A 21,591-nucleotide genomic window follows, 5' to 3' on the forward strand; every position below is an offset into this window, starting at 1 on the left:
ACCCTCTAGCTGCAGCAGAGTTCTCAGAAACGCTTAACTTGCATATAAGACAAGCGGTCTTCCCTTGCAACCCCCTAGCTCCTGCTTGCTCCAAACTTTGGGAAGATCAAGACCAAGGGACGGGCAGGATCAGAAATCAAGGCACTTTCACGGCTTCACCCTCCCATGGAAATCCAGCAGGTTCCTTCAGCCTGTGGAAGACTCAGTTACTGGAGACAGAGGAAAATCAGCAGGTGCAGCTGTAGCATATGAATTGCCTGAGTACTGCAAAGCCCCACTTCCGCCATTCTTCCCTTGCACGGCTATGCCTTTTTTCTTTTTCTTTTTCTTTTTCTTTTTCTTTTTCTTTTTCTATCTCTTTTCCAGGGCCTGTAGAGGGGACTCTGCTACCCCCCCAGGGGAGACCTGCACTGGAGAGCTTCAGGGAGGCCAGCAGAGAAGCCTCTCTCTGGAAGCCCTTCCCACCGCCGAACAGCTGATAGTTGGGTTGGAGAGGGAGTTATAGCAGGCTGCTCCAGCATGGGGCCTGTCCTGGCTTGGTTGCCCCCCCCCCATGATGGCCCTGCCTGGCTTGTTCACAAATTGTGATTAGAACACACTGATTTGCTAGATGAATGCATAAAGGTAAAGTGTGTAGTCAAGTTGGTGTTGATTCCTGGCGCCCATAGAGGTCTGTGGTGGTCTTTGGTAGAATACAGGAGGGGTTTACCATTGCTTTCTCCCGCGCAGTATGAGATGATGCCTTTCAGCATCTTCCTATATTGCTGCTGCCCAATATAGGTGTTTCCCATAGTCTGGGAAACATAGCAGCGGGGATTCAAACCGGGAACCTCTGGCTTGCTATTCAAGTCATTTTCCCACTGCACCATTAGTTCGCTTGATGCAGACATAGTGACAAATAATATTTTCCTGGTTTGTTTTAAGCCAGGAATAGAAGCAACACATTTCTTCTATTTGTATGCAGAGGGAGAAGGGAAGCTCACAAATCTTGTTATCTAGCCAAAGGCTTCTCTAGCGAGGATTTTTTTTCCTTTCTCTTAAAAAATAATCATGGACTATCAGATCTCCCATTGGAGGGGGTTGCATATGCACCGCACCACAACCAAAATAGCTCTGTGTCTGGTTATTGGCATATAGATCGAGACAATGGTGCTGACTGAGCAGAGCTTAAAAGATAGAACTTAAGGCCCGGGCAGGTTGATATGAGTATAAGTGCTCCTTCAGGTATCTCAGCACCAGGATATAAAAGGCTTTAAAAGTTAACATCACCTGTCTCCTCTTTAAAGGCCTTACAACAATTGCTGCAGATCTTGTGACAGGGTGATACCCCACCTTGCACATGCTTGTATTCTTGTGAGAGTTCTCGGTGCTCTGGCAAAGATGGGACCGTTCAGGATTCCATGGGCCAGTAGCCAAGGGGTAGAGCAGAAGTCCCCCAAAATCACCTTCTGGGATTGGTCCTTCAGATAACATTGGAACCACCAAAATATGGAGCTCCCTAACTCCAACCTAGAAAGGTTATTCAGGAGGACCCCATGATCGATCGTATCAAAAGCTGCTGAGAGGTCCGGGAATGTCAATCGGCTTGCACTGTGAATTTCCTGGTATAGGTCAACCTTGAGGCAACCCATATAGCTTCTGTCCTGAACTTGGACTGGAAGCCAGATTGGAAGTTATAGAAATAATCAGTTTCATCCAGAATTATTTGGAGCTGAGATGCCACTATGTCCTCCAAACATCTTGCCTCAAAGCGGGAGATTTAATATTTCCTGATAGTTGTTTAAGGAGGCTGGGTCCACAGTTGACTTGTTAAGAAGAAGGCTCACCACTGCCTCTGTCAACATGAAGGGAGCCACCCTTTGCTTGAAGAATATGTTCACCACTCCTACAACCCACCCCAGGGCATCTTTTGCCGATCTCACCATCCTATACGGGTAGGGTGTTTGTTTTTTTTAAATCAACCAACCAGTGTGTTCTCTAATTTTTTTCATCTGTGTGCGGAATGAGTTTTGTTCTGGGCAGCAGTATCAAAGCAGTGTGCGTGCATAATCATTCAGCGTGAAGCCTTTATGATTTAACCTGAGCGGGATCTAAAATTAACTGAGTGGAGATCCAGAAACTTGTGAGCCCGTGCACATGCGCTTGCCTTAGAGGGAACACTGTAACCAACATATGGCAGCTGGATAAATGTTGGCATTCAGGATCTTAAAAATTGTAGGACTATGCCCCACCTTGTTATTCAAAGATTTAATTCAATTGACTTTGGGCCCACCATACCATTTGCTGCTGGCAGTGGCTGTCTGCACCTGGCACCACCTCTTGCCCTGGCTATGATGTAGAAAAGTTTCTTTGTCAGTGAGTCTTTCACACAGGCTGCTAGTGGACTGGTCTGAGGCCTTTCTGAAGCTAACCAGGTTTGGTCAGTGCCTGGATGGTGGATCACCTGGAAACCACATGTATGCTGTCTTGAGTTCCATTGTGGAATACAGGCAGGATTTGCATGTAATAAATGAATAAAGTCTCTATAATATTTCTGTGAGGACCTCCCAAATAGCCTGGGCTTTTTGCAGCAACTCAGAATGGAATTTTCATTGTAGACTTTTCTGAGTTGAAACTCAGGACAGCTCTTCTCTGTGCGTTGTGTAGCATCTTTTCTCCACGTGTGGTTGTCATGATTACAACCTCAAGACAGCTTTTCACTTCTAGTTCATTTCACTTCTGAAATGAAACCATTTCAGGTTTCAGAGTAGCAGATTGTCAAGGCTGAAGAATTATCAAATAGTTTTCTAATTTATTGCCTGATATTAGAGACGTGCAGTAATTATCTGTTGTTCAGCTGTACCATGCAATAGAGGGGAATTGCTACACTGTTGATTTTCCTTTTGAGGTCTTAATTCACTGTAGCTCCTTTCCACTGCTATGAATTGGGGCTGTCAACTGATCAAAGTTTTTAGTTGATTAAGTGTTTTGTTTTAACTCATTAATCAAAATAAATATTGCATTACCTCAATGAAAGCAATATTTCTGAAGATATACAATGAAGAGAGTAGTTTCTTCCAGGTAAATAAAACTGACAAGTGATGTATTTGCAGGTAACGTCTTTCAGATGTATTACCTGAAACAATTCAGAGATGTATGAAAACTGATGGAAATACTGTAACAGCCCTAAAATCAAGAAGTCCTTATCTGCATCTAGGAACACAGGAAGCTACCTTATACCAAGTCAGACATTGGTCCATCTACCTCAGTATTGTCTCTCATTCAAGTGCAAACCAGAACAGACACTGGTTTGGATCAATCAAAGGGGACAATTCATGCTTGCTACCACAAGACCCGGTCTCCTAGTTTAGCTCTTTAGTCCTTTCCATACTGTAGCTACAGTTACTGTGGTTGCTTCACAGCTCCAGCTCCACAGCTTTCATGGGCCTTCAAATCAGGTTTGGACATAGAAATTATCATGGTGAAACTGCTTTGTTGGTGTCTCTCTCTCGCCCCCTCCTTTAAAAAGATATGTAAACATATTAATAAAAATTAAATTTTAAATAAATAAATAAATTGCCTTGGTCACTTTGGTGGGCGACCTGTGCCAGGAAGAGGACACTGAAAGTGCAACCCTTTTAACTCTCTTTGACCCCTTAGTGGCTTTCAGTATTACTGATGACAATATCCTTCTGGATAGACTGCCTGGGTTGGACGCACTGCATTGCTCTGATACCTTCTGCCCAGAGGGCTAATCCCAGGAGGTGATGTTTGAGAGCTTTTGCTTATCCCCATGGATGTTACAGTCTTGCTCATTCCCATGCACATGATTCTGAGTGAGTCATCCCAAATTTGGAATGAGGTGGCATTAGTATACTGCTGATATGCAACTCCTCTTTTTCATTGGATTCAGGTGAGTGGAAGTGTGGATTGGTTCTGGAACTGGAGATGATTGGGAAAAGGACTCATCAGAGACTATCTGGATAAGGGTTAGGGAAAGTGGGCGGGGGGATGGAGAGGCTTTGATCCACAGGAATAACATCCCCCTTACTAGAATCCATGTGAGAGAACTGGACTATTTGAATGTGTATTTCTTGACCTGGGGACTAGGGATAGATTGAGGATTCCATTGGTGTACCAAGCAACCTGCTTCTTAACCAAGTCCTTAACTGAGCTGATGGAGCTGGTTGCAGAGTTGATGTTGGAGTCCCCCAGGCTTTTGGTATTGGGTGACTTTAGTATTTATATTGGGACTAGCTTGTCTGATGCAGCTCAGGAGTTCACAGTGGCCATGGCAACTATGGGCCTATCTCAGTTGGTCATAGGGTCAATCCATACAGCTGGTAACACCCTTGATTTGGCCTTTTGCTCAGATCATTGTGGTGGTCTGTGTGTGGGGACTCATCCATTGTCATGGATGGACCACCATCTGGTTAAGATTGGTTTCATGGCTGCAGTCCACCTCTGTAGGTGTGCAGGACCTATTAGGATGGTCTGCCCGAGAATACTATTGGATTTCATAGTGCACCAAGAGCCCTTAGAAGGTTTTAGAGTTGGTTCTGCTGGTGAATCTCTTGAGACCTGGAATAGGGTTCTCATCAGGTCAGTAGACACAATCACTCCTAAGTGTCCTGCTTCCAGATTAGCCTTGTGTACAGAACAGCTGTGGTAGCTGAAGCGGCAAGGGAGAAGACTGGAGCGCAAGTTGAGGAGAACTTGACCTGAATCTTACAAGACACAACATAAAGCTCATCTGAAGGCTTACACTGTGGCAATACATGTATCAAAGAAGCAACCGCCCTGAGCCATTTTTGGAAGAGCGGTATAAAAATTGAATGAATGAATGAATGAATGAATGAATGAATTTTGTTCTGCACATATTGCATCTGCAAGTTCGTGTCCAGCTGAGTTCAGAATTGTGAGTAGATTGACTTAGTGAGTGAACTCCTCTCTGAACTTGCATTTGGAGTTTTCATCATCTGCTATGATTCTTTTAATAACTTTTTTGTGGATAAAATATCTCGCATTTGGGCCAACATACTCTATGGTTAACTACAGGGTCAGTTGCAGGGGTGTCCAGTAACTCCTCTGGTTTGATTAGAATGGATCATTTTCAGTTTGTGATTCCTGAGGATGTGACCAAGCTCCTTGGAGGTGTTCGGCCTAACATCTGAATCTGTGCCCAACGTGGCTTATAGCATCTAATAAGGAGGCTGTTAGAGATGGCCTGGTTGACATCATAAATGCCTCACTGAGGGAAGGAAGGATGCATCCATTTCTGAAGGAGGCAATTGTTAGAACTTTGTTTAAGAAGCCCTAGAGGTAGTGAGACTGTTGTTGGTTTTGTGCAGCTTTCAGTACCATCGACGATAGTATCCTTCTGGATCGTCGGAGGGTCTGAGGCTTAAGATCTTTACCAGCACTTAAAAGAGCCCCCAAAAGACATATTTTTAGCCTGACATTTAGTGGTTTTTAAATGGTTTCAGATGTTTAATTTTTAATTGTTTTTAATTGGTTATTTTGTGTGTATTTGTTTTTATTTATGCGAGTCGCCTAGAGCCATCTGGGTGAGGTGGCATTACAAATTCAGTAAATAAACAAAAGAACCTGAAACTCATTCCTGACAATTATACTCCCTCTAAAGTTCAGGCTTGCAGTTTGGGTGTGCTGATTGATCCAGAAATATCACTAGAGGCCTACATGGCTCCCGTGATATGCAGCACCTTTCATCAGCCAAGACTGGTGCGTCTGCTATAACCCTTTCTGGATTGAGATAGCCTGGACATAGTTGTTCATGCTCTGGTAACCTCTACCTTTGATCATTGCAATGTGTTATATGTGGAGGGCTGCCTTTGGAGACTTCCTGGAAATTTCAGCTCAAATGATAGCTTAGCAGCTATCTCATATATGAATTCAAAGCAGATGAACTTGTTGCAGAACTGACACATGACCCCGGAAATATTCTAGAGAGCGTATGTCAGTTTTGAAACAAGTTCATCTGCTTGTATCTAAGATAATAATTGGAGGCCCTTCCTTATGTTAACTTCTCCAGGTTATCCTGCCTTCTGAAATCAGGCAGGTGGCAATGGTTGAGAGGACATTTTTTGGCCATGGTGTTCCATTTGTGGAATGCTCTTCCCTGGAAGACTTGCATGGAGCCTTCTCAAATATCCTTCTGATTTCAGGCAAAACCTTTTTTAAATTTTTTATTTCCCTAGGCCTTTAAAAGCACCCATTGAATTGCGTTTTAGTTGTTCGTGTTTTATTGTCTGGCTCCTGTTTTAATCTTGTAATTTTTATTTTTTTATTGATGTTGAGTGAGGAATCATTTTTCTGTTTCTCCCCTTGAAGCACCTTGATTTATAAGGCACATGACCTGGATCTCACCCTCCCTCCTTTGATCATATTTGTCGTTTGAAAGCTAGAGACAGCTTGTCCTGATTTCTCAACTTCCTGTTGATTTCCCAGCCTTGAATGAAGTGGCTCTAATGAAGGCTAAATACACTTTTGTGCCTTTTAAACATTAGTTTTCTGTCTTGTTGCTCCTGGTCTGGATGAGTAACCAAGTGGCAAATGGCATGAGAACTGCACTTTCGTTTACATATAAAGTAAAAAGACCTTTTAAAAAATGGAAACTTATTGCCATTGGTAGGTTTATTCAGTTTTATTAAAACAGATGTCAATTCACTTTTCAACCAAGTTTTCAAAATGGAGTACAATAAAATCATAACATCATAAATATGGTATATTAAAAGTACACAGTTTAGCCAATATATGCAGTGGCAGAAGTAAGACAAATAATGCAAAGTCTCTTAAAACATTTAAAGAGCAAGTGTTTGCCTAAACAGATTTCAGTTGCCTGCCTGAATGGCCCAAGTTTCCAGGCCTGGTGTAGACACCCCACATTCATTGAAGTCCCTTGTTGAAACTGTGTTGTAGGTTCCACTATTGTTCCAAATGTTAAGCTGAGCACTCCAGAGAAAACTGTTTTGGAATCTCCTTGAAGATGGAGAGAACAATAGGGTTTTCTACATTTTCTTATTGCATCTTTGGCATTGAAAATGTGATCAAAACTTCATTGGTGTAAGCCAACATCAAGTATGTTTCTGAAATAGGCGATACAATGCATTTGATTTCCAGGTATAGTTGGCTGGTATTTGGATGGTGAACAGACTGTAAATTGTGTTGCTTTGATTTTTGTGGCAAATCTGCTAGCTAAGAGAGGTAGGTTTAATATGCACATAGATATCCTCATTATTTTTGCTATGTAAATTGCTTTGAGAATGTCTTGTTTTTGAAAAGTGATATGTGCAAAGGCCTTTTGAAAGATTTGACTTCAGAGTGGTGAAACTGAATCATTTGCACTTGGCTTTGTGCAAAGGCAGCTGCTTGTGCCGTTTACCTTCATCTAGAGCAGTCCATGCATATCACCGGGGACGTCCCTTAAAGGGGAGCAAAACTGTGGAACGTCCCAGTGATGATATGGAAGCTGTGTGGGAAGACATGTGAGGAATGGTAGGAAATGTAGTCCTTCCCGTGTTTGCCCCATAAAGACCCCCTCAGTGTTGTTCACGGACTGCTCAGTGCAGAGGCCAGCAGGGGAGTAGCTGCCTGCACTCAAGATGTGGAACAAGGTACAAATTATTTGGCTTTAATGCTTGGAAGCCAAATCTTTGCAGAGGCCTAATCAGTATTCTTAATAATAATATCCATCCAAAGGGGCTAGAAGTAGCTTTGTAAGAGATGAGGTACTGTTTTGAAAAAGCAACAAATACTAAAGCAAATCAGCTCTGCTGCACAGAATACCCTCACTAAATATCCCCAAGAGTTCATTGTCTGTGCATATAGATCTTATCTAGATAATTCATTCATTGCAGTGTATTAATTTCTGAGGCATTTGGTTTCCAGCAGATCATCAACTTTTTTAATATTAATGTATTTATTATCCTGTCTTCTGTTTGTCATACACTTTTCAGAAGTTTGAAAGCAGAAAAGTTTTATTTTCAGAGCAAACACTTGATTTCCCCCCACTGCCTTTGCAAATGCTATGTTGACTTTTCTCCAACAAACATTTTAATAGGACTGCAGTGAGTGTTCAGATGCCCTTCATTTACTTTTCTGCAGTGTCGGCAGGATTGTGTGTACAGTCCTGAGAATATTAAGTATCTCTTGCCCTGCTGTGAGGGGGCATCAGTTCAGATCTGCTTATAGTTCTCACACACACCTGGTTATCCTGGAAGATGTTTAGAGTGTGACTGAAATGGTATTAAATTGTGGTAACAGGCTAAATCTAAAGAAAGCCTTCTCTATTTAAAAAAGAAAATGATCATTTAAAAACAAAACTTGTTCTCAGCTAGTTTCAGAGAAGACTTTTTCCTGGAGCAGAAAAATAACGTTTTCCCCACTGAAAAGGAGTAAAATAGTGTTAATTAATAGAAACAAATGGGGACTTGGGAACAAAGTTCATATTTGAAAGGAAGGAGAGGTGGAAACTGGCCTCAGAGGATGTGTGCCCTCCCCCTGGCCAGTTCTTTGGTTTCCCACAGTCCTTTATACTGTGAAGGGAGATTCTGCTATTTACAGTTCAAGGAATCCTTTGGGAGAGGGGAACAATTGTGCTTGAGCCTATCTGGAACATAGGAAACTGCCTTCTACCGAGTCAGACCATTGGTCCATCTAGCTCAGTATTGTCTACACAGACGGACAGCGGCTTCTCCAAGGTTGCAGGCAGAAGTCTCTCTCAGCTTGGAGATGCCAGGAGGGAACTTGGAACCTTCTGCATGCAAGCATGCAGGTGCTCTTCCCAGAGCAGCCCTATCCCCTAAGGGGACTATTTTACAGTGCTCAAATGTGGTCTCCCATTCAAATGTAAACAAGGACAGACCCTGCTTAGCAAAGGAGACAATTCATGTTTGCTTACCACAAGACCAGCTCTTCTCCCATCTGCTATAACTAGAAGACTCCCAGCTCAAGCAGAGAGACTGATCTATGCTCACTGCCCCCCAAGCCAATTCTGTAGAGTACAGCCTGGGCAGCCCCAATATAACCGTGTGGTCTTTTGGTAGCAAGCATGACTTGTCCCCTTAGCTAAGCAGGGTCCTCCCTGGCTGTATATGAAAGAGAGATTAGAAGTGTGAGCACTGTAAAATATTCCCCTTAGGAGAAGGAGCAGCTCTGGGAAGAGCATCTAGGTTCCAAGTTCCTTCCCTGGCATTTCCAAGATAGGGCTGATAGAGATTCCTGCCTGCAACCTTGGAGAAGGTACTGCCAGTCTGTGTAGATAATACAGAGCGAGATGGACCTATGATCTGACTCAGTATATGGCAGCTTCCTATGTCTGTGTCCTAGGTCTTATTAGGCCAAACCAACAAGATGAAGCTCAGCAGAGACAAATGTAAAATCCTGCTTTTAAGTTTTTTTTAAAAAAGCACTAATGAAGAATGGGGGAGACCTGGCTTGGCAGCAGTACATGTGAAGAAGTTCTAAGTATATTAGTGGACCACAAGTGGAGCCAGCAGTGTGATGCAGCTTCTAAATAAGCCAACACGATCTTAGACTGTATTAACAGATGTGAAAAAGGCCAATTCCATGCTAGGGATCATTAGGAAGGGGACTGAAAATAGAACTGCTAATATTATAATATTGCCTTTATACAAAACTATGGTGCAGCCACACCTGGAGTACTGTATACAATTGTGGTCACCACATCTAAAAAAGGACATTGTAGAACTGGAAAAGGTGCAGAAGAGGGTAACCAAGATGATCAGGGACCTAGAGCACATTCCTTATGAGGCAAGGCTACAACATCTGGGGCTATTTAGTTTAGAAAAATACGACTGCGGGAAAACATGATAGAAGTCTATAAAATCATGCATGGTGTTGAGAAAGTGGATAGAGAGCAATTCTCCCTCTCACATGGCACTAGAACCAGGGGGTCATCCCATGAAATTGATAGCCAGGAAATCTAGGACCAACAAATGGAAGTGCTTTTTCACACAATACATAATCAGCTTGTGGAATTCTCTGCCACAAGATGTGGTGACAGCCAACAACCTGGATGACTTTAAGAGGGGTTTGGATAACTTTATGGAGGAGAGGTCTATCATCGGCTACTAGTTGGAGGGCTATAGGCCACCTCCAGCCTCAAAGGCAGGATGCCTCTGAGTACCCGTTGCAGGGGAGTAAGAGCAGTAGAAGAGGGCATGTCCTCAACTCCTGCCTGTATGTTTCCAGCGGCATCTGGTGGGCCACTGTGTGAAACAGGATGCTGGACTAGACAGGCTTTGGGCCTGATCCAGCAGGGCTTTCCTTACGTTGTTAACAGGAGCATAGAGATCATGAGAAGTGATCAATCCACACTACTCTGCACTGGTCAGAAGTCACATGGCATACTGTGTCCAGTTTTGGGGATCGCATTTTAAGGAGGCTATTGTTAACTGGAATGGGTTCAGAGAAGGGTAGCAGAGATGGTGAGGGTTTAGAAACCAGGTCTTCTGAAGAACTGGTTGAGGGACGTGGATATATTTAGCCTGTGGAAGAGAACATAAAAAGAGCTTTGCTGGATCAGGTTCAAGGCCTGTCTGGTTCAGTATCCTGTTTGCTACATTGGGCACCAGAAGCCTCTGGGAATCCCACAAGCAGAAGATGAAGGCAATACCCATCCCCTGCCATTGCTTCCCTGCATACTGCCTCTGAACTAGAAGTAGCATCCACCCATCAAGACTAGTACAATAGCCATTCATTGTCTCGTCCCCCTGTAATTTGTCTAACCCCCTTTTAAAGCCACCTACTTTGGTGGCCATCACTATATCTTGTGGCAGCTGAGAGGGGAGGTATGATAGCTGACTTTAAAGTATCTGAAGGGCTGTCACGTAGAAGGTGGAGCAAACATGTTCTCTCTTGCTCCTAAGTGCTTGTTCTTCACTCCTGAGAGAGACTAGAGCCAATGGCTTGACATTACAAAGAACCTTGTTTAGGCTAGACATGAGGAAGAATGTCTTAACTGTGAGAGCTGAGCAGCAGTGGACCAGTCTTCCTGTGGAGTGGTGGGCTCTCTAGAGGTCTTCAGATAATGGCTGGGCAGGCATTTAGCAGGGATGCTGTAGGCACGTCCTGTGTTGACCAGACGCTTGGACTATTAGACCTCCAAGGACTCTTACAATTCTGACATTCCATTATTCCCTTTGGAAGCCTTCCTAGAACCTGAACACCGTCCAAAGGTAATGTATAATCTTTTTTAAAATTTGGTCAGCGCCTAGTGGCACTCCGTAAGTGGTTATTTTATATAGGCATTTTAAACGTCTTTTAATCTTTGACTAATCTTGCCTTGTAAATGTTTCTGTTCACCCAATGCCATCAAGGTGAATTAAATGATTATCACTTTAGAAGAGAGACTTGTTCACTTGAGTATTTCAGATCTGTGACATCTTATTAAGGAGGTCTTGCATCCTGCTATCATCATTCTTATTCTTAATGCCTGTACTGAACCCTTTTAGGTACGCTTGAGAAACCATTTCCTCCTTGTTTTCTCAATGTTGTAATTCTTGGAGGCCCTTTCCCATCTACTCTGTACTGCAGGTGCTGTTACTTCAAGAAATGGACTTGTCATCTGCCTATAATTGGTTCCCACTTTCTTCTGTGCTTCCCCACTGTATCTTAGTCCAGGCCTGACATAGTATTTTGTTTTAACAAGTCTAAAAATGAAAGCCAAATTGTACAGGAGTCAAGATCTATGCTGACATTCAGTGATTTTCCCTTCAAACCACTTGACTTAGTGCTCAAAACTATGAGCAGACCTTGGAAAGGAAATAGGCAGGCACTTTTGCTCCCAGACATGGGTTATCGGCAAGTCAGTGAGGTGATTTGAAGAACAATGGAATGGCCCTGGATGGTTACTCTTAAGGGGTATAATCCTTTCAATACTGTACTGTACATTGAAAGAAAACATGACCCTTGAAAGGTCTTGGGATAGTAAATACAGTTGATGTAATTTGCCATTCATGGTTTTGGTATCCTTTTGGGATCCTTAGACATTCAAGCTTTTCTACAATGCAAATTTCAATATGATTTTCTATCTGACTTTAAGAATTTTACTAAAAACAAAACTATAAAAATAGTAGGAGAGGATTCCAGTAACTTGGCAACTGACACCTCCTGGTATGGCTAGTCCTAGGAGTCCAAAACCATAATCCAGATTTGGGGAGTGGAGGGAATCACAAGATGGGCTTACAGATCATGAGGTTTTTTTTGGTTTTTTAAAAATGCCTTTTGCTTGTGAATTTTTATTTGCAGCCTAGATGATTCCTCCGAAACTATGAGGGCAAGAAGTGTCCTGGCAAAATAAACATGTTGTTCTTTGTTCCTCCCTCACCTCTCTTTTTCTTCCTTAGAAACAATCTGTGTTGGGTGCTAATTCAGGTGGTAGGACAGCACTAATGGCTTGAGAGTAGTGTGTATACAAACACTGGCCATTGGGGAGGAACAGGCACATGCGTGCTGGCAGTTTGTACTTGGAAGAGATTATTTAGGGAGTCTCTGCCACTGGTAGAAGCCCTAACCTCCTCTGAGCAGATGTACCTGCTTAGAATGAGTGTTGTCTGCTTTCTTTAATATGGGATATACTTTGCACCTTTCCTTTTGTCCTTCCTTCTGTTTCCTGGCCTGATTATTTGTTGTACTTTGAGTACTTTGCTGGATATTGAACCTTGTATTTCATATAAAAGGTTTGTCATTTCATCCTGGACTCATAGGATTGAGTTGGATTTAAATAAAAATGTAAATTATAATACACAGGCAGTGGTTGAAACTCCTTTCAGGTCTGATGAGAGCTAAGCTCATTAGTCCTTTTGTATGGCAACTAATAAGAATTTCTAAAGACCTCGAGCTTCTGCAGTTCATGGTGGTAGTGACAGGTCTGCACACAGCTGTGTTGTGTAAATAATCCTCAGAAATGAGAAAGAACAAAGTAATGCCAGCTTTCTAAACTGGAAGCTTTCTATGTTGTAAAGCCATTTCTTCCATTGCTTATTCCTTTCTTGTTCTTTTAGGACACTGTCCACTAGTGATGATGTTGAGGACAGAGAGACTGAGAAGGGTCGCCTGGAGGAGGCATACGAGAAGTGTGATCGTGATTTGGATGAACTGATTGTTCAGCACTACACTGAACTCACTACTGCCATCCGCACCTACCAGAGTATCACAGAGCGCATTACCAACTCGCGCAACAAGATCAAGCAGGTGAAGGGACGATGCAGTGCAGAACAGAAAGCTAAATATTTTTCCCTTTTCTGCACCTGACTTTCCCCAAACAATGCAAGCATTATTTCCCGACAATGTTACCTGATTTTTTTCACCTTAAAAATATCCCGAATGGTGTACAACATTACATTTGTGAAGCAATTAACTGAATGCAGTAAAACCAACACAACTAGTTTTAAAAATCAATCTCAAATCAAAACCCAGTTAAAGAACAGCATCCGGTCCAGTCCTGCAATAAAACCCACAACAGCAACCTTAAGGCTTCCTTAACTTGTTTTTTTACTTGGCAACGGAAGCTAGTTCGGGAGGTGACTGGGTAGATTGCCCCAAGGAGTTTATTCTGTAAAGTGAGTGCCACACTAGAGAAGATCCTTGTTTTCACCTTTACAGATGGTTCTTGAGTGAAGGAGGGAATGCAGAGTCCTCTAGGACAGCGGTTGTCAACGTTGGGTCTCCAGATGTTATTGGACTTTAGCTCCCATAATCCCCTTCCCCAGTGGCCTTTGGCTGGGGATTATGGGAGCTGAAGTCCAATAACATCTGGGGACCCAACGTTGAGAATCCCTGCTCTAGGAGACTTCAGAGCAGGGAGGAAGCCCTCTCCTTAGTAGCTAGAGCTTATTGTCATAATTCTGAGGAAATCTGAGCTAGGTTCAATCCACTGAAATCCCATGGTTTAAGTCCATTGCTTCAAAGTCTTGGTCGTAAGGGAAAGAAAGTGCTCAGAATTGCCTGCTTATTATTTCCTGTATATTTGAGGAAGCCATAATTGAATTGGAGAACATATCTCCAGTATCCATAAGGCCCTGGGTTCAATCTTAAAAGGATCTTAAGTCGCAGGCCTGGGAAAGACCCTAGCTTGACACCTTAGAGAGCTGATTCCAGTCTGTACAAACAATACTGGGATAAGTAATTATCTAACCCAGTATGTGATAGCCTTTTATTCAAGAGGCTTTGGGACTAACTCTTGGTGCACCCTGGCTCTAAGATCTGCTAGTGGGGCCCTGGAAAGGACTGATTGAGAGATGTTGGGTGGCCAGGCCAAATGCAATTTGGAACATTGGAGGAGGGATGCGTGGGATGCATGTGTGTGTGCACGCGCATGTGTGCGCAGATGCATGATAGCCCAAAGCAATTGGGAAGCAGCATCCTTCAGTCCACATCCCGGACTATCCAGGTGTCCAGCAGTGTGATGGTAGCTCCTAAAGTAAAGTTGTGCCGTCGAGTTGGTGTCAATTCCTGGTGACCACAGAGCCCTGTGGTTGTCTTTGGTAGAATACAGGAGGGGTTTCCCGTTGCCATCTCCCACGCAGTATGAGATGATGCCTTTCAACATCTCCCTATATTGCTGCTGCACGATATAGGTGTTTCTCATAGTCTGGGAAACATACCAGTGGGGATTTGAACCAGCAACCTCTTGCTCCCTAGGCAAATTACTTCCCTGCAGCGCCATTAGGTGGCTTTTTAATCGTAGCTCCTAGAAATTCTTTATTCAGTCTGAGGAGGGAGGGTTAGGAAAAATGTAACACTGCTATCTTGAAAAGTGATGCTGGTTCCTAAAGTATTTTTCCTGCCTAGATGCTTTATGTGCATTCATTTGTATATGTGCATTCATTTGTATGTATGCACGAAGAATGAGGCTGGGACATTTTGTAGCCACTTGGGTACCCTGAAGAATCAGTATATCCTGCAGAAGGCACATAGATCAGTATCATGAGAGCTCTGAGGACTGGAGTAAACCCCATTTGGAACCATAGAGTGAGGCTATTCACACACATGTGCAAAACCAGGCTAAGGGAGCACAGCCTGTTTTTGCACGTGCATGTGAACTGCCAGGATTGGGCCTGATCCTGGCGGCTACACAGCAGCAAACCCGCCTAAGTACCCTTCCTTTAAAATGAGGTTAAGGGAGTGGGTGCTCCCTTAATCTTATTTATTTGCCATGCAGCCGCGGCTGGCACACTCTGGGGGGGATCCCAATAATCCCCATGCATTCACATGGTGCATTATTTGAGCTCCATGGCAGTGGGGGGGGGCAGAGCAGTGTGCGGTGGTGCACCCCAGCACCCCAACCTTTGGAGCTGCAGTGAGCAGCTGCCGGTTGTCTGGGCCTGCCCAGGGAAGCAAAGATGATTGTCTGCGAAGAGGGTAAGTGTAATCTGCTTTCCCTGCAGACCACCCCGGAGCTCTTCTCACTGATCATATGAAGAGCTCCACTAGATGCTGACTGGATCACCTTAGTGTACAATGAAATGGAATATTTTTATTCCAGCAAGAGGGGTGGGGTGTGTTTGGCATTCTGTGAACAGAAGGGCATCACCCCCGCTGAGAACATGCATGGTAACCCTTTTGAGCTTTCACATTCGTTTAGTATTTCCAAAGTGGAGTGAGGCTGCTCTGATCTCTTCCAAGGGTGGTAGTTCATTTCAGGGATTTATGTACAAAGCTCAACTCTCTGTGAAGACAGAGATCAATTACACTAAATTTGAAATAAACTATAGCCCAGGCTTTCTCAATACAATTAAGCTCTACGCAGGTCAGAATCAAATGTATAGGCCTAGTGACCTTGAGATACCACCTTAAAATAATCACAGAGGATGAAGGACCTTTTGGTATTTACTGTTTCTGATTAGATTCAGTCAACATGTATTGAAGGGGTTTTTCTTTGACCTCTTCAGAGGTGACAGACAGGATACCAGGTCTGTTTTTTTCCTCCCTGATTGTTATATTAACAGCCTTTCCCTTTTTGGTGTCCCCATTGTGCCCCTCCCCCACCTTTATAAAGAGAGAGGTTTTGCAGATCTGGAGAGAGCTTATACTTTGCTCAGATTTCTTTATCGGCTTACCTGTGGCTCTAAATTGTATTTTGTCCTTGGACTAAATTAGATGGGGTGCAGGCTAGAAAATTGCTTTTTTTCGTCTTAAATTACTTAAAAATATTTGCTTATTTATTATACATCACTGCATCACAAGGGTCAGTTTGGGTTATCATATTACTTTACCTTTTTCATCTTACCGTGACCCCAGAGACATAGGTTAATATTATCTGAGGAGAGAATGTGAGTGAGTGAAAAAGAGAGAATATCCAGCTTTGCCAGGGCTAAGATCAGTGCTCTGTCCATGGTGTCATGCTCTAAATCTTTTATCTTCTACGTTCTAGAACTAGGTAGAAAAAACAAAATGGGTTAGATTTTAATGGTTAAGATTATGCAATACATTGGCAGGGTCTGGCTTTCTTTTGCACAGGTTAGCATTTTTTGGTTGAGGACCAAGATCCCTTAGGTCATCAAGGGTCTCAGCTGAGCTTGACCATCTATGTGCCTACTCAGAATTTGTACATGAAGAGAGAGAGGGTTTGGGACTTTGCCTCACAGTTGGGGAATTGTATTTCTCTGAGCATTTTTCAGGACTTTAGGCAATGCCATCCAAGGGAATTGTGGTGCTATATATGTACTGTGGTGCAGTTTTCAAAAAGTTGGCCACCACTGGTTTCAGGTTTCTTTCCATAATCAGAGCCCCATTTACAAATTACTTAAGAATTTTTTTATTGCAGTTGTGAAACTTGATCTCCAGTTGAGCCCTAAAGTTGCTCATAGATAAGGGTGCAAAATATTTGCAAACTTTTAAAGCTGGATAGGAGGAACATTCTGCTTTCCTTAACTCTTCAGCAACCCAGAATTCAGTCACCGGGCCCACATTTTTTGCCACCCCCCTCCCCACCCCCATCAAAAGAAGTTGGTAATATGGAGTGTTTGGAACTAATTATGTAGTTCTTTGGATGCTGGCCAGTGTAAGGAAAAACTGTGGCCTTTTGTTTCCATCGTTGGCCTTTTCCACTGAAAGCAGCCTACATTTTGCAAGCTTTCTCAGCAGCAGGAATGTGAAGGTACACAAGTTCAGGTATCATTAAACATATTTGACGTGTCTCCCTATTTGTGCTTCAGCCTGCTTCATTTTCCCGCCCACTAGTAGCAAGCCTGTCAGGGAACTGTTGCTTGCCTGCCAGCCACTTGTTAAAGGAAAGCAAAGTCTGCATTCCAGGCAAAGACAGAGGAAGGAGAACCAGCCTGTAGGTCGGTTTTTGAATTAGATAACAAGTATTGGGCACAATCCAGGAGAAGTCAGTGAAATCAACGGGACTCCAGTTATTAGTGATGGAGTCCAATTCTATTTAGGGATGTGCACGAACCATGGCTTGAGCACAGTTTGGGAGCATAGTTAGGGAACTTTAAGAATGAGGAGAGCAGGTCCTTACCTGCTCTCCACCGCCTCATGCAGCTTCCTGCTGGGGTGGCGCATGTCCCATGCACCTCTGCATGGTGCCAGCATGCACATATTATACTATTGTAAGCCCTTTCTCTGTCACTGGAACAAAGGGTGCTGGGTTACATTTTTGCATTGCTGTAATATGTTGTAAGCCACTTGGGGAATCATTTGATTGAAAAGTACAATATCCACCTTTAAAATCAAATATTTGCTTTTGTTTTTAAAAAGAGAAATAAAAACCATTTGATTCACCTGGACTGGTCTGGTTCTCATGCCCCTTCCCTCATTTGAGAACACATAAATAGATCAGATCAAAGGTCTGTCAAGTCCAGTGTTCTGTTTTCCCCAGCGGCCAATGAGATGCTTCTGTAAAGCCTGAAAATGAGGATTTTGTTGTTGCCTCACAGGACTAAACACAGAACCATGAAGGAACACTCATGGAGTAGTCACACAAATTTTACTAAAACAAATTAGTGGTGTCTTATTGAGGCACCAGATCCAGCAAACATGCAAGGGGTGTAAAAGTCTTTCAACATATTCAAGACTTAAAGCAAATACACGCTTAATGAATGAACTTTTAAGAGTGATGAAATAGCAGAGCAAATAAAATACTGTATATGCAGCATACATGAATGGTGGAGAGATGAACCCACAGTGCACTTGAATATATTACAGTAAAAGGGAAAGTGTGCCGTCGAGTCGGTGTTGGCTCCTGGCACCCACAGAGCCCTGTGGTTTTCTTTGGTAGAATACAGGAGGGGTTGACCATGGCCTCCTCCCATGCAGATGATGCCTTTCAGCATCTTCCTATATCACTGCTGCCCGATACAGTACCAGCAGGGATTTGAACCAACAACCTTCTTCTTGTTAGTCAAGCATTTCCCTGCTGTGCCACTTAAGGTGACTACTTACCATCAAATATTTTTTAAAAGCTAATGCCTAAAGAAGAAGAAAAGAATAAATAGAAGGACAAAGGACAGAACTGAGAAGAAGGAAAGGGAGGGTTAAAAGGAGAGATTCTTGAGGAGATGCTCCATCAAAGAGGTGTTCCTGGAATCTTCCTGGTTCCCTTTTCCCTTAGCCTCTTCTATTCCCCCCCCCCCGTGTTCCCCCTTCTCTGGAGTTAGAGAATAAAGAGAAGACTCCAGATTTTTCATACTCTTGTTTCAGGGGCTGTGTAAGGATTTATTGAAGTCTCCTTATCAGCCTTTTGTCCAAAAACGAGTGCACCTGTCTGAAGCCCTATCTTCAGATCATAGATGTTAATTCAGCATTTTGGCTTTCTTCCCAGACATTGTTAGGATTTTTATGATGTATATCTTCAGAAGAAGATCATCACTATCACCAGTGTTGGCTACCTTGAATTTATTTCAAAGAAAAGTGGGATATAAATATTTAGACAGTGTTCTCAAGGTATTTAGCCCTGCTAGGTGCATCTTGTTCAGCAACCTATGCTGCATCATATCAATACAGCCAGGCTTTTTTCCAGTTCCCAGCCTCAGAGTTCCAGCTTTGGTAAATTACAGCAGAATTTTCGTTTATCAGGCCTACAACTCTTTCAAAGATAATATGAGTCGAACAGGGGTTAAATAGAATTCTAGAAACAGTTTACAAAAGCCCACAAATGCGGCATGAAGGCAATATCTAGTATTCAGTGGCATACTGCTTCTGAACATGGAGGCTGCTTATGGCACTTATGACTAATAGTTGCTTAAATCTTCCTGCTTCACTTGGCCTGCTGCCTTCTCAGGTCTCTAGCTGCTCCTTTTCTAACTTCATGCTGCTTCAGTCCTTCCTCTTCTAGGCCCTGAGCCTGCTCTGCCTCTCTCTGAAATGGCAGCCAGACATACATTTGCTACTACACCTCTCCATGACATCAGAGCAGAAGCTTCAACATGAAAACCATTAACTGCAGTATAGTCTATATTGTGGTGAAATATGTTAAAGCCCCTCCTTCTTTTTCCCTTATGCGCTTTCTTGTTTCTGCCAGAAACACATACTGTAGTGATCTGGACTGTGGAGGTTGATGTATGGATGGACCTACTTTGTGTTGGTAGGTTGGCTTTGATGGCCTTTGGATTTCTTCAGCATGTTGTGATTTGGCATACAGGTTGGCCTTTGGATTCCTTCAGCATGTTGTGATTTGGCATACAGGTTGGCTCCAAGAGGGAAGATGTTGGACTTACCTGGATTTCCTTGTGGTACCCTTTTGCAGGTGAAGGAGAATCTGTTGTCCTGCAAGATGCTTCTGCACTGCAAATGGGATGAGCTGCGCAAGCTGTGGATTGAAGGCATCGAACACAAGCATGTCTTGAATTTGCTGGATGAGATTGAGAATATCAAGCAAGTGCCCCAGAAGCTGCAGCAGTGCATGGCCAGCAAGCACTACCTCACTGCCACGGATATGCTGGTAAGAAGCGATAGCTGGTGCCTGACAGGTAGCTGTCTGATAAGTGTCTGCTAGATCTGCTATCTGGGCCTGAGTAATTAGATCTGCCATTTACTCACCTACTGTATTGTTCTCTCTGTCTGTCTCTTTTGCCCTCTTCTGTCACTCACTCCTTTTCTTGATCTTCAGTCTATTAACCCCTTTGGCTGCTTTGAAAGCTCTGCTTACTTTGACCCTGTCTCCTTAACCTCTAGTACTGCCCTCTCGTCCCTTGTCTGTGACTTCCACTTTCAGCATTTCCTCCTTTTCTCTTTCAGTGCTTCACTTTTGTCACTGTGCTCTGTGTGCCAAGGACACTGCCTGCTCTCCTGCTCATAGTCAAGTCATCACTCTTTTGGACTACTGCAGCCCTCTCCCTCCCTACTAACCGTCCTTCTTACTACCTTTCTTTTTGTCAGTTAGTTGAGAATGCCTCTCTCCTTTCCCTTTGCACGATTACATGTCTTTTCCCTTCACCAGGAGCACATTTCCTTTTGTCTCCATACTGGCTCCTTGTTGCTTTCTACTTTGTACTTCTGATACATAGAGCCTCATCTCTTTTCCTTTAACTGTGGCTCATTTCAGAGCCATAGTTCAGAGCCCCCCCAGTTCCAGTCCTGCTGTGCTGCCTTATCGTGGGGCGCAGGGTGTGTGTGTTCCTGGGAGGGCTGAGTGAAGTGTGCCAGGAGGTATACTCCCAGTAAGGTCACTCAAAGCGCGAAGGTCGTCCCAGCCACCCAGCTAAAGCAAGCAGCCACTTATATTAGGCAACAGCGATATAGGACCACATGGATAGACAAAAGAGAATGATTGTCGATGTAGTGCCGGATGATGGGCCGCTCAGGTCAGGTGGTATTCAACATGCTGCTGAGGATCTCTCGGAGTACCGATGCTGTTTATGACGCTATTAGGCTAAAGCCATTTGGACATCTAGTGGCTGATGTTGCCATGTGGGAAAAGAAAATCTGAAGCTGCAAAGACAGAATTACAATGGGAACGTGGAACGTAAGAAGCATTAATATGGGAAAGCTTGACAAAGTGAAATATGAAATGAATCGACTACAGATTTATTATTATTATTATTATTATTATTATTACTACTACTACTACTACTACTACTACATTCTTTTATATCCTGCTCCTCCTCCAAGGAGCCCAGAGTGGTGTACTACATACTTAAGTTTCTCTTTCACAACAACCCTGTGAAGTAAGCTAGGCTGAGAAAGAAGTGACTGGCCCAGAGTCACTCAGCTAGTATCATGGCTGAATGGGGATTTGAACTCGGGTCTCCCCGGTCCTAGTCCAACACTCTAACCATTACACCACACTGGCTCAAGATTGACAACTTCGGCATCAGTGAATTAAAATGGACTAGAATAGGACACTTTCAGTCAGAAAATTCTACTGTTTTACTGCTCAGGCAAATCATACCATTTACTGCTACTCCTTTGTTTTTGATGAAAAACAAAGAAGGAACAGTGTTGCTTTCCTAGTCAGGAAGAATATAGCAATGACAGTACTTGGGTACAATGCGGTCAGTGACTGACTAATATCAATTCGATTTCGTGGACAACCCTTTAACATGACAGTTCTTCAAGTCTATGCCCCAACGACTGATGCAGAAGAAGAGGAAGTTGATGTGTTTTATGCTCAAGTTCAGT

General features: G+C 43.2%; 1 protein-coding gene across 2 annotated transcripts in view; it reads left to right on the top strand.

Annotated features, from left to right (window-relative positions):
• EXOC4 (exocyst complex component 4) overlaps positions 1-21,591 on the top strand; it is a 585,849-nt gene that overhangs the window by 21,511 nt on the left and 542,747 nt on the right. Inside the window, exons 2-3 of one of the 2 annotated variants that reach the window (XM_053255624.1) lie at positions 13,026-13,215; positions 19,718-19,912. In XM_053255624.1, coding sequence (XP_053111599.1) covers positions 13,026-13,215; positions 19,718-19,912 — 385 coding nt within the window. The remainder of the gene's footprint in view (positions 1-13,025; positions 13,216-19,717; positions 19,913-21,591) is intronic. The other variant, XM_053255625.1, reaches the window with a different exon arrangement.

The sequence above is a fragment of the Hemicordylus capensis genome, chromosome 5 (genome assembly GCF_027244095.1).
Source record: "Hemicordylus capensis ecotype Gifberg chromosome 5, rHemCap1.1.pri, whole genome shotgun sequence".
Lineage (NCBI taxonomy): Eukaryota > Metazoa > Chordata > Lepidosauria > Squamata > Cordylidae > Hemicordylus > Hemicordylus capensis.